This window comes from Schistocerca americana, chromosome 8 (genome assembly GCF_021461395.2).
Source record: "Schistocerca americana isolate TAMUIC-IGC-003095 chromosome 8, iqSchAmer2.1, whole genome shotgun sequence".
NCBI lineage: Eukaryota > Metazoa > Arthropoda > Insecta > Orthoptera > Acrididae > Schistocerca > Schistocerca americana.
In genome coordinates, this window is record NC_060126.1 from 366,050,992 (window position 1) to 366,064,758 (window position 13,767).

A 13,767-nucleotide genomic window follows, 5' to 3' on the forward strand; every position below is an offset into this window, starting at 1 on the left:
TCTTTAGTAGGAATAAGGTTATGTCTATACTTCAACAAAAATTCCACATTTATTATTTTATATTCTTGTCAAAGCTTCGAAGATACTCACCGAAAATTATTTTTCATGCAGTCAAACAAAGAAAGTTCCGGAACAATTGTCAAAGACGATATTTTACACCCTGTTTTCAAATGATACATGGCTGCCAACATTATTATTTTAAAAATGACTTTACCTCAGTCAGAAAGCTGGTGTTACGTGCAAACCAAACAAAGGATAAAATTTTGGTTATGTAAACTAAAACCTGGCATAATGCAGAACTATAAATGTATGTCATTTTGTCTCAAGTCACCCTGGTGTCTCAAGTCAAGAATAAATCGATGTCAATGATATTGAATGATAGTTTTGTGGATCACTTCCACTACTTTTCTTGTAAATGGGTGTGACCTGTGCTTTGTTCCAACTATAGCATACACTTTTTCGTTCGAGGAATCTAAGATGGATTACAGTTGGAGGAGGGGCAATTCATCTGCTGATTCAGTACAGACTCTGATATGGAATCCATCGGCCCCTGGAATTTTGTTCAGTTTTAATGGCTCCAACTGTTTCTCAACACAACTGACACTAACACTTATATATTGAAATAATCAGTAACCAGCTACATAAAAGAAATTTAATTTCTTAGCCAGTTGCAGGCATCTGGGGCCTTCTTCAAAAGGTTGGAACTATCGCATTATTTGCCTGAAACCGGTTAAGAAATTAAATTTCTTTTATGCAGTTGGTTCCTGATTATTTTCATGTATACAGCTACAGTGCTGAAGAAAATTGGTAAAATACTAAACAAACACGTCTTTCTCTCATCTTTTCAGTACCACGACAGTTTTGACACGAGATTGCTGAACCAGCAGCACACGGAGGCACTACTGTATCAACTGTCATACCATTTGTTGTGGCGTAACTTTTGTTGCTTATGGAAACATGACTCACGATATAAGTGGTAGCATCATTTTAGTGGCACGTGGAAGTTTGTCTGTATATTATATCTTTCGCCAAAGATCTTCATTTTAGAAGAGCAAGTGCAGAACAGGTGGGGGTGTGTATGTTTTTATTCGTTGATTGTAGTTGCTTGAGTAATTGGTAGAGTCTAGAGTGAAAGGGAGGTATCACATAGGATAAACGTTGTCACGGTTTTGATGTAATAGTGCAGTTTTGTTTGAAACAGAATTTTCTGTATATTATTTATTTCCTGTAACATGAATTTCTTATACGAGAAAAATGCGTCGTTTGAAACGGAGAAAATTTACTTGTCAAGATACTTTCAAGAATTCCGATTATCACTGGAGACCGTGCCAAACACTGTAACCATTACAAAAAAGAAACGCAAGAAGAAAAACCCCAATGAACATAGTCTCATTGGTAGAAAGATTACTCCGGAGGAGCATAAAGAGCTCGCGGAGAGGTGCAGGTCAGTGCATGTTTTATTATTTTTACGATACATTTGTCGTATTCAACAGATATTTGTATATGGGACGTGAAAAGAAGTCTAAGATGTTCTTTTAATTTAAATGCTATACAGTTACTTACTTTTCGACGTTTTCCCTTGGAACTATCATTTTCGATTCCCCCACGCCTCTTTCGCTCCGTTCACCCGGTCTTAAATTTCCATCTACCGTTGCTTACTGTATGTATTTTTCCCATCGTAGCGCTGGCCTTCCTCTCCTTCTTCCGGGTTTTAAAACATTTCTTGGCCACCTTTGGTTAGGCATAGGCCCTACATTTTACGTGCCAGTGTCACAGAAGCCCTCTTTCTCCAACGTTTTTGTTATGGAGAACAGTGTCTCCATTCGGCTCCATACCTCCTCATTTCGTATCCTGTTATGCCCAGGTAGCTGTAGAAGTTTTCTCATACGTTCCATTTCAACTGTTCTAATTTTGTCTGTAACTTTCCGTGATGGGGACACGTCTCGGCTCCTTCCATATAGAACTATGTTCTCCACCATGCTGTGACATATTCTTGTCGTAGTGCCTTTCCGTATATTATTATTCCATATCCGAAAAATTCGGATATGGAAGCGTCCGATTCCATCAGTCTCCTTTAACCCATGACGCAAGGGTGTAGGGTGTTGTGTGTGCTCTGTTCCAACTATGGCATACACTTTTTCGTCCGAGGAATCTACGATCAATGCAGAGTTTATGAATTGGTTGTGTGTTTGTAGATGTCGTCTTGTGTTTGATGGCGCCCTGTGTGTGTGTGTGTGTGTGTGTGTGTTACTACATACACGCGGCAACAAACATGAAAATACGTATAACTAATACACCGTGGTTATAGTGGGTGGGACAGGTAACAGTATTTACAGAGATCCTGGGTACAGTATAGAGTGTGACCTGGCGAAGATTGCATCAGCATCGAAGCATACTACTGTTGAGTTTGTATGTGTTCTTGGGCGCCATGACCGACCACATTTGAACTCTTCTGTCAGAGTTAATTTGGAGCTGGAATGACTGCTTATGTCGGGTGCAGGGTCAGACATTGGTGTGGTTCCTTTTGATTCTCTCAGTAGGTGGGATTATACTAGGCATGGCCTTCACCTACAGGAAGGGGAAGGGTAAATTGGCTGGGGAAATAGCAGAAAAGTTTAAGGGGGGAGGCACTGTCATGAGTGGTAAAATACCAGTGGTTATAGGGTTCAGAAAAGACCCTTTTTTAGGGTCAGCATAAACAGCTATTGGTTAAGAATTTTCTACAGTCAGCAGATATTTTAACTCTACCCAATTTTAACTCAGTTAGTGTGAAATGTCAGTTATCTTTATTGCATCAAAATATTTGAGGACTGAGAAATAAAATTAATGAATTAACTATCTGCATAGATGAATTAGTCTTCAAACCCAGCTGACATAATCTGCCTCTCAGAACATCATGTGACCACTGGTATAGAACTTTTAAGTGTTACAGGGTTTAGGTTAGCATCTCACTTTTGTAGATCAGAAATGGAGGAAGGAGAAGTTGCCACATTCATCAGGAGCTGTCATAAATTTAAGAACATAGATATTCATAAATTTTGCCTAGAACAGCATATGGAAGCATGTGCAAACAGAATTAGAATTTCACAAAAAATCCTTCATAATATTAAGTGTATATTGAGCACCTGCAGATAACTTTAATCTGTTTGTAAACCACCTTGAAGCTGTACTGGCCCATTTGACAACCAAAAACAAAGAAATAGTGGTTGCTGGTGATTTCAATGTAGGTTTCCTTAAAGACTCTCCCAATAAGAACTTATTTGAGTTAGTAACACTATCATTCAACTTAATTCCCACAGTAAAGTTCCCAACTAGGGTAGCAAATTGCTCAGCCATCGATAATATCTTCATAGAAAAGTCCAATGAACAAAATTATATTACTAAGCCAGTAGTCAATGGCCTCTCAGACCATGACATGCAGTTCCTTCTGTTAAATTTTAATACTGAACAGGATATAAAATCTGTTAAATCTGAGCGCAATAGGGTAATCAATAAGCCAAAAATTGGTTATTTTAGGACACTCCTCAGAGACATTCCACTGGACTGATGTTTACAGTGTTCATGGCATGAAAGAAAAATAAAAACACTTTCGCTAATGAAGTGCTTACCTTATTCGAACACTGTTTTCCCCCAAAACTTACCAAGGTTAGAGCAAAGTCTTCAAAGAAGCCATGGATTACTCAAGGAATAGGGGTATCTTGTAAAACAAAAAGAAAACTGTATCTGTCAATCCGAAACAGTTCCAATGTTGATGCTATAGCACATTACAAGAAATACTGCAAAATATTAGAGACTGTAATACGTATGTCAAAGCAAATATATTACAAAGAAAAGTCATATCAGATAACAAAATAAATACAATATAGGATATAGTGAAGGAGGAGACCAATAGAACCAGACATGAAGAGGAACAAATAGCATTAACAGTAAATGATACATTGGTGACAGATGGGTATAGTGTTGCAGAACTTTTTAACAAACATTTTATAACTGATACTGAAAAGATGGGGTTGTCAGGTTCGGTAGATGCTGCTATGGAATACCTCAGACCAGACATTTCAAGTAACTTCCATAATATGAATTTGACCCTCACTACCCCAACAGAAATAATGTCCATCATAAAATCTTTAAAATCAAAAACGTCTAGTGGGTATGATGAAATATCAACAAAGTTAAAGAATGTGATTCTGAGCTAAGTAACATATTAAGCTATCTGTGTAACCAGTCGTTTATCAGTGGAATATTTCCTGAATGGCTGAAATATGCTGAAGTTAAGCCACTGTTTAAGAAGGGAGATAAAGAAATAGCATCAAATTTCTGTCCAATTTCACTGTTGCCAGCATTCTCAAAAATTTTTGAAAAAGTAATGTACAGTCGGCTTTATAACCATCTTATCTCAAATAACATACTGTCAAAGTCACAGTTTGGATTTCTAAAAGGCTCTGATATTGAGAAGGCTATCTACACTTACAGTGAAAATGTGCTTAATTCATTAGACAAAAAATTGCAGGCAGCTGGTATATTTTGTGATCTGTCAAAGGCATTTGACTGTGTAAATCACAATATCCTTTTAAGCAAATTAGAATATTATAGTGTAACAGGAAATGCTGCAAAATGGTTCAAATCTTATATCTCTGGCAGGAAACAACGGGTGTTATTAGTAAAGAGACATGTATCAAGCTATCAGGCATCATCCAACTGGGAACTAATTACATGTGGGGGTCCCACAAGATTCCATTTTGGGGCCCTTACTTTTTCTTGTGTATATCAATGACCTTTCATCAGTAACATTACCAGATGCCAAGTTTGTTTTGTTTGCCGATGATTCAAACATTGCAATAAATAGCAAATCAAGTGTAGTCTTAGAAAGATCAGCTAATAAAATATTTGTGGACATTAGTCACTGGTTCCTAGCCAATTATTTGTCACTAAACTTTGAAAAAACACACTACATGCAGTTCAGAACTTGTAAGGGGTGTCCCACAAGTATATGTCTAACATACGATGACAAGAAGATAGAAGAAGTGGACAGTGTTAAATTCTTGGGATTATAGCTTGGTAATAAATTCAACTGGGAGGAGCACGCCACAGAACTGCTGAAGCGTCTTAAAAAATCTCTGCCACACACTGCTTGGTGGCTAGCGGAGTATATATATGTAGATGCATTTGTTGATGGTTTTTAAATGTTTCATTAGCTGCCTTTTCAGTAGGGGGACTTGTCTCTTATTATCTACAAAAAGGACAAAATTTGCAATTTATGAAACTGTAAGGGAAAGGTTATTTTTGTATAGGGCAAAGCATTTAGACAAGTTGATTGAAAGAAAGTTTACAAATTGGAGATAATGTTTTCTTGTTTCTTTTTTTTTCGTGAATCCTTTGCGTGTGAATAGAAATTGATAGTTTATCTTGAAAGTTATCGGTTTTTGAATACACTTTATCAGAGCCTGGACTTGCGCATGACATTGCACTGCATCTCCATTTCATGGAAAATTTGCTCCTTCAAATCTCTGGTTCTTCTGAAATACTTTGGATTTGGAGTAACCCCAGAGAAGAAAATCTTTAGCTGATAAAACTGATTAACAGGGAGGCAATGGAGTATCACCGATTCTGCTGGTGAGACAGCCAAGAAATAAGAATGTAAGCAAATTCATTGACACTGCAGCTCCAATACTTGTTTCACTGTCCTCCTGGAAGATTGTTTCCTTATTTGCTGTGTAGGCATTGAGCCCAGTCAGAAAATGCTACCAACATGTCAGCAGAACATTCAGAGTTCACCATCACTGTGTTACGTTGTTCATATCCAAAAAAGTAATGTCTGATTATTGCCCAAGGTGGTATTGTACATCAAACTGTTACTTTTCTGAATGGAGAAGGACTTTCATGTAGGTGATAGGGTTTTCATTACACCAATATTGAAAATTGTACTTGTTGTAGACAAAGCCACTAATGTGGAACTACTTTCCTATTCATCCGTAATCTGTGATGTCTGTCTTCATTTTCTCCAAGAACGTGTAACATCCCTTGGTTAAAGCATATGCGGCTATTGTTACCTTGAGGGTGGAGTGGTAGTAACCCGCATATTACTGCACCTCCACCACCGCTACGGTTTTGCATCTCGACACATGCACTCATTTAAATAGCACACCATTTGACTATTATGGCCCCCCCCACCAAAGGCCACCAACCATGGCCCACCGACTATATCACCTGTAGCTGATAAAAGTGGCCCCTGGCAAGCAAATGTACTGACTACAACTGGCAGCTCTTGTATATTTTCTCTAAACTGTAATGTACATACGCTGCCTGCCATGACCAAAAATAATTGGTTCCTTATGACAGTGTCGTTTTGTATGTTAAGAGTTAAGACATATCTTCTATGGATTGGTTGGGGGGGGGGGGGGTGGTAACGGAAACGTCAGCTTCCACACATCTGCTTTGACCAATGATATCACCAATATGGCGGAAACGACCATTCACAACTACTCCCATATTGCGACTATGATGTCATTATGTAAAAATGACATCAAATACAATAATAGATCGAAAAACCACCAAACACATATTCCTCCAAAAATATAATGAAACTGACAGGACAAGTGGGGGAAATTGGGGGTTTTTGGGTGGAGACAAACTAAAAATAAACACACTCCACTAAACCAAACGATAAAATAAAACGACCACAGCGTTCCCAAAATCAACTAAAAACAATATCCACTGGAATCGAACATTTTCCCTTGACCTGTTATCCTTACGACATCTCCACATATAGTTGTCCCTGATCCAAGATGCCTGAACTTTAGTAAGTCTCATTTCTTCACGACACACTGAACACTTCACTACTTCAGCCAACAGGCCAAATAGCTGAAGAAATTTTATTAGATACAACACACTGTCCCCCATCATCGCTGACAACCAAAAACTGTTGACCTTGTCAGTCATAATCATACCTACCAAAGACATAAAACAAAGCGATTTACCAAAATTCACACACGACGAACAGAAAAAAAAACTAGAATAATGTCGACATAACAAAACCAAAATCGTTAACTCACTTAAAAATATTCCGCTGAAAGCACAGTCACCACCAATACCACACACGTGCAATGCTACCACGCAAATGAACCCATACGCCTCATAACACGCTAACCATAAACCCACCACCAGAGAGAACCACAGATTGCAACAATATGCCACCTATAAACACGTCACGCATGCAAACTAAACTAAAAACATCACCTAACACACAACACGTAAGCACACCACCAGAGAGCACCACCAATAGCATCAAAACGACACCTACAAACACCCCACACTCATAAACTAAACTCCCCGCCGTCATGACTTCATGTATCACAACAGCCTTACGTCACGGGTCAGAGCCGACTGGTGGAATCGGACACTTCGGTTGACCGGTGATAATGGTGGTGGTCCTCAGTCCATAGACTGGTTTGCTGCAGCTCTCCATGTTACTTGATCTTGCGCAAGCTCCTTCATCTCCAAGTAACTACTGCAGCTTACATCCTTCTGAATCTGCTTAGTGTATTCATCCCTTGGTCTCCCTCTACAATTTTTACCCTCCACACTTCCCTCCAGTACTAAATTGGTGATCCCTTGAAGTCTCAGACTGTGTCCTACCAACCGATCCCTTCTTCTAGTCAAGTTGTGCTACAAATTCCTCTTCTCCCCAATTCCATTCTCTACGTCCTCAGTAGTTATGTGATCAACCCATCTAATCTTCAGCATTCTTCTGCGGCACCGCATTTCAAAAGTTTCTATTCTCTCCTTGACTAAACTATTTATCGTCCATGTTTCGCTTCCCTACATGGCTACACTTCGCACAAATACTTTCAGAAAAGACTTTGTGACACCTAAAACTATACTCGATGTTAACCAGTTTCTCTTCTTCAGAAACACTTTCCCTGCCATAGCCAGTCTATATTTTATATCGCCTTTACTTTGGCCATTATCAGCTATTTTGCTCCCCAAGTAGCAAAGCCCATTTTCTACTTTGTGTCTCATTTCCTAATCCAATTCCCTCAGCATCACCTGATTTTATTCAACTTCATTCCGTTACCTTTGTTTTGCCTTTTTTGATCATCTTGTATCGTCCTCTCAAGACAGTGACCACTCTGTTCAAATGCTCTTCCAGGTCTTTTGCTGTCTCTGACAGAATTACAATGTCATGGCAAGCCTCAAAGTTTTTATTTCTTCACCATGGCTTTTAATCCCTACACCAAATTTTTCTTTTGTTTCCTTTACTGCTTGCTCAATATACAAATTGAATAACATCGGGGATAGGCTACAACCCTGTCTCACTCCCTTCCCAACCACTGCTTCCCTTTCATGCCCCTCAACTATTATAACTGCCATCTGGTTTCTGTACAAGTTGTAAATACCCTTTTGCTCCCTGTGTTTGACCCCTACAACCTTCAGAATTTGAAAGAGAATCTTCCAATCAACATGTTGAAAGTTTTCTCTAAGTCTACAAATGCTAGAAACTTAGGTTTGCATTTTCCTAATCTATTTTCTAAGGTAAGTTGTAGGATCAGTATAGCCTCACGTGTCCCCAACATTTCTACAGAATCCAAACTGATCTTCCCTGAGGTCTCCTTCTACCAGTTTTTCCATTCGTACGTAAAGAATTTGCGTTAGTATTTTGCAGCCGTGACTTATTAAACTGATAGTTCCGTAATTTTCACATCTGTCAACACTTGCTTTTTTTGGGATTGGAATTGTTACATTCTTCATGAAGTGTGAGGGTATTTTGCTCACCAGATGGAAGAGTTTTGGTGTTGTCTACTCCAGGGGCCTGTTTTGACTAAGATCTTTCAGTGCTCTGTCAAACTCTTCACGCGGTATCATATCTCCCATTTCCTCTTCATCTATGTCCTCTTTCATTTACATAATATTGTCCTCAAGTAGATCGCCCTTGTATGGACCCTCTATATACTCCTTCCATCTTCCTGCTTTCCCCTCTTTGCGTAGAACTGGGTTTTCATCTGAGCTTCTGTTATTCATATAGGTGGTTCTCTTTTCTCCAAAGGTCTCTCTGTAATTTTCCTGTAGGCAGTGTCTCTTACCCCTAGTGATATATGCCTCTACATCCTTGCATTTGTCCTCTAGCCATCCCTGCTTAGCCATTTTGCACCTCCTGTCAATCTCATTTTTGAGACATTTGTATTCCTTTTTGCCTGTTTCATTTACTGCATTTTTGTTTTTTTTCCTTTCATCAATTAAATTCAATATTTCTTCTGTAACCCAAGGGTTTCTATTACCCCTCGTCTTTTTACCTACTTGATCCTCTGCAGCCTTCACTACTTCATCCCTCAAAACTACCTATTCTTCTTCTACTGTATTTCTTCCCTCCATTCCTGTCAATCGTTCCCTTATGCTCTCCCAGAAACACTGTACAACCTCTGGTTTAGTCAGTTTATCCAGGTCCCATCTCCTTAAATTCCCACCTTTTTGCAGTTTCTTCAGTTTTAATCTACAGTTCATAACCAATAGATTGTGGTCAGAGTCCACATCTGTCCCTGGAAATGTCTTACAATTTAAAACCTGGTTCCTAAATCTCTGTGTTACCATTATATAATCTATCTGACACCTTCCAGTATCTCCAGGGCTCTTCCATGTATACAACCTTCTTTCATGATTCTTTAACCAAGTGTTAGCTATGATTAAGTTATGCTCTGTGCAAAATTCTACCAGGTGGCTTCCTCTTTAATTTGTTACTCCCAATCCATATTCACCTACTACTTTTCCTTCTCTTCCTTTTCCTACTGTCGAATTCCAGTCACCCATGACTATTAAATTTTCGTCTTCCTTCACTATCTGAATAATGTCTTTTGTCATACATTTCATTAGTCTCTTTGCCATATGCAGAGCTAGTTGGCATATAAACTTGTACTACTGTAGTAGGCGTGGGCTTCGTGTCTATCTTGGCCACAATAATGGCGTTCACTATGCTGTTTGTAATAGCTTACTCGCACTCCTATTTTTTTATTCATTATTAAACCTACTCCAGCATTTCCTCTATTTGATTTTGTATTTATAACCCTGTATTCATCTGACCAGAAGTCTCATTCCTCCTGCCACCAAACTTCACTAATTCCCACTACATCTAACTTTAACCTATCCATTACCCTTTTTAAATTTTCTAACCTACCTGCCCGATTAAGGGATCTGACATTACAAGCTCCGATCCGGAGAATGACAGTTTTCTTTCTTCTGATAAAGGACTACTATATTGTGTAATCCCCATAGGTCTGCAGTTGTGAGTTGTAGACTTATATTGGCAAGCAGAGACAAAGTAGGCTTCCATTCCTTATTTTCATGAAAGTTTAATTTCAAAACAGTTGTCACAACACTGCTTAGAATATTGACAGTTATTTTCATCTGTAATTTTCAGGACAGTCATCTATTGAAACAGGTGAAGTTGTAAAGGTATGTGTCAGTAGCAAGTAACTTCTGCAAGCACTTCAACAAAAGCTTGTGCAGTTTTACTTCTGCAAGTCGATTAGGCAAGTTAATTTCAGGAACCTGCTGCAAGTGGAAGTTTACAGTGCCATACTTAAAAACCAGAGCTGCCACCACTGGTTGGTAATGCATTAATATCATTGAAGGAAAATTGTGATGAAAAACAAAAAGGTTGTGAGAATGTCAAATGCTTGTTTCCAAACTCACTTGTCTATTGTAGGCCTGCAATGAAATATTCGAAAACAGAATATAGAAATATGGCAGGCTGTATCACAAAGATATTGTCTTTTAGTTACTCTTCAATTTTTGCAAACCCTAGTTATTACTTTTATTACAAATGTAATTCATGTATGTTTATGCTAGCATGAAGAAATCAGCTAAAATTTATAGACATCTGTACTGCTATTTTGCTTGCTTTTCTGGTGAAACAAAATAATCCATAAATTCGTTGCACACTTCATTAGCTGACGATATTCAGTTACATGTGTTTAGGGGTTTTTATGGTATATTTAGCTGATATGTCTTTGCGTCCTTTTCGACACAGGTATTTTCATACCAGTGTTGAACACACAAAGCTACTAAAAGTTTGAGAAAACCTCCCAGCAACTGGCGTATTTGGCAAATACTTGTAGCGAGGTGCAAGAAACTGTTTCCAGTAACTCGCAGAAGCTGATGAAACTCGTGAACATTTACTGCTCATACCTTTTTCTTCCACTACAAAAATCATAGTAAATATCCTGTGTTTGTGGCCATTATCATTTGGTCTCTGTACATTTATCTGATTAAAATTTTGGAAATTAAAAATATAACTATAACACTGGTTTGGTACTGAATGTGACCATAATTCTACTTGTCTAAATTTCATATGGCAACCTTGAGTGTGTTACAGTGCTTTGTTGAGTCTAATAATTCATTTTTAGGCTAACTATTTTTATTACTAGTTTGTCACAACAGAGCCACAGTTTTTTCTTGTAAGGAAGATTTTCTACAATGAGTTATAGTGGCATGAACAAGACATAAATTCTTGCTGAACTTTTAGTAAACAATGAATTATCATAATTCAGTGATTTCAAGTCAGATCACAAGGAAATTTAAGAGGGTTCAAATGAAGAAGAAACAGAAGACAGTGAAGGAACAAACCATGCAGGCTACACTCCAGATTTATATGTTATAAATTCCGATAGAGTGTACCTTGCAGCAGCTCTGAGCCAATGTAGAAGGGATTTTGCCAGCATAGTCCATGAACCTCAGAGAACAACTGCTGGTGGGAAACTAACTAATATATGTGTGAAGTATTCAAGAAATTTTTCGCTCCTGAAGTTGTTAGGAAAATTGTTGAGGGGACAAATGAAGCAGCTCAAAGAAAAAAATGTATCTCCTGTTTGCAATTCTAAAATATATGCCTTAATGAGAATTTTAATGAGGATTTATCAGTACTTGAATATTTCATTATTGGATTTACTGTCAAGTTTAGTGGGAAGAGCTGTATATGGAGGAAGTATGAGTAAGACAAAGTGATTCATTTTGATAAGGACGCCAGGCAAAAAGACATGCAAGTGTTAGTTACTTCACCAAAAAAGAAAATCCACATAACCCTATACCATAATTCCACTGACAGAGAAATAGAGGATGTAGATCAGATGCCTGGACCATACTCTTCAAAAGGAGGTACAAGGAGATGGCCACTGTCATTGTTTTATAGACTACTTGATATAGCTTTAGTAAACTCATACACACTATTAAAGACAAATGTGTCCAAGTGGAATGAAAGAAACCCAACACCGAAAATTGTATCTGCATGAATTAGGCCTTGAACCTTTGAAACCATGTGTAGAATACTGATCCGAGGACTTAAAAGGACTCCAATTGCTTATCATTTATGATATGGGAGTCTTCCTTGGATATAAATGAGTAATTATCAAAATTACTCCAAATGAACTAACTAGGAAAGCAGTGTTGCCTGACTGAAAACGTTTTCATGAAAGTTTTCAGTATACCATAACCTGTATATGTGAGAGTTTTTTAACTAATTTTTTATTTATTTATTTTTAACTTTCTGTCAAGGGCAGAAATTTATTATGCAGGTACAAGATCAAAGACAGTGTAGAAATTTTGGACAGCCTCTTATAGCCTGTAACACGGGCAAATTTTGGCCTTGGTTGTTGCTCCTGTGTAACCTAAAATAATTTGATGCTCCTAGGGTTAAAAACAAATTTGAACATCTTACTTTGCATTACATGTCTGTCTTCCACTACATTGTTGCATCTGCCCAATTGAAATTGTGTCAAATAGTTTTGTTTCTTACAGCACGATAATACGTGCAGTAATGTCGAATTTCTGCTTAAAACATTGATAATACGGCTGTGGTGGGGTGGCTATCCAGATGAAGCTATGAGTGCAGGCTGCAGGATGAGGCGGCAGGCAGGCTGCAGGAAGCAGGGAATTGAGGTTTTCCTAACTGGATGGAATGTGTCTTGTCTACAGCTAGGCAGCACAATATGGAGGCCCCAGTGGCTTGGTAAAAGGGTGATTAATTGTAATATTCTACAGAAGACACACAAAAAGCCTTACAGCCATCTGCTACATGAAGACTACACACAGCTTACTGAACTCATCATCCAACTGACACTTACAACACATCAAATGATGCCAGCAATTACAAGTAGTAGTTACTTTTACTGCATTTACTATGGAACAATTTGTTAATAGGTATACAAATTTTATCTTTTTATATGCAAACAGTGCTGTAACTATGAATACATCCATATCAACACACTTCATAAAATCAGCATAAGTAAGTATCCTGTCTGTTATCTAACAAATTCGTATGTTTAGTTAACCATATCTGATGTTTGTAATGTATTTAAACTAGTAATTTGACTAGGAACACATTGTCAGATTTTGAGCAGTGGTCATGTGACGAAGTATTTAAAGGAATGTGCACAGCAGAGCTCGAGGCCTTTTATTTAGTTTCATGTTGAGATAAAGTCTTCTGGCCAGTGTTATTCAGAGTGGTGAGATCGGTGAGTTTAGGGAAACCGTAGGAGCCGCAAGACCTCTGTCTGTATTAGTGGGACTTAGAATATTTTGTGGCCGTGAGCTGAACACTTGAATATGTTCCAGGACATTGAATTTTCATGTCGCCTCTGTGATTGATTCTTTTGCAACCATACAAACGTTTCCATAATTTAATGGTTCATAAGTAGCTGTAATTTTTTTTAGTTTTGCTGCATTATATGATTTCAAATGTGTGACAAATTTGGTCTTTATTTGTCTTGATGGTCTTGATAA

General features: G+C 38.0%; 1 protein-coding gene across 1 annotated transcript in view; it reads left to right on the top strand.

The window, feature by feature from the left end:
* The first annotated feature begins 1,130 nt into the window (after window positions 1-1,130).
* LOC124544897 (snRNA-activating protein complex subunit 3-like) overlaps window positions 1,131-13,767 on the top strand; it is a 62,999-nt gene continuing 50,362 nt past the window's right edge. Inside the window, exon 1 of the mRNA XM_047123628.1 lies at window positions 1,131-1,444. Within this exon, the coding sequence (XP_046979584.1) occupies window positions 1,233-1,444 (212 nt within the window). The 5' untranslated portion in view covers window positions 1,131-1,232. The remainder of the gene's footprint in view (window positions 1,445-13,767) is intronic.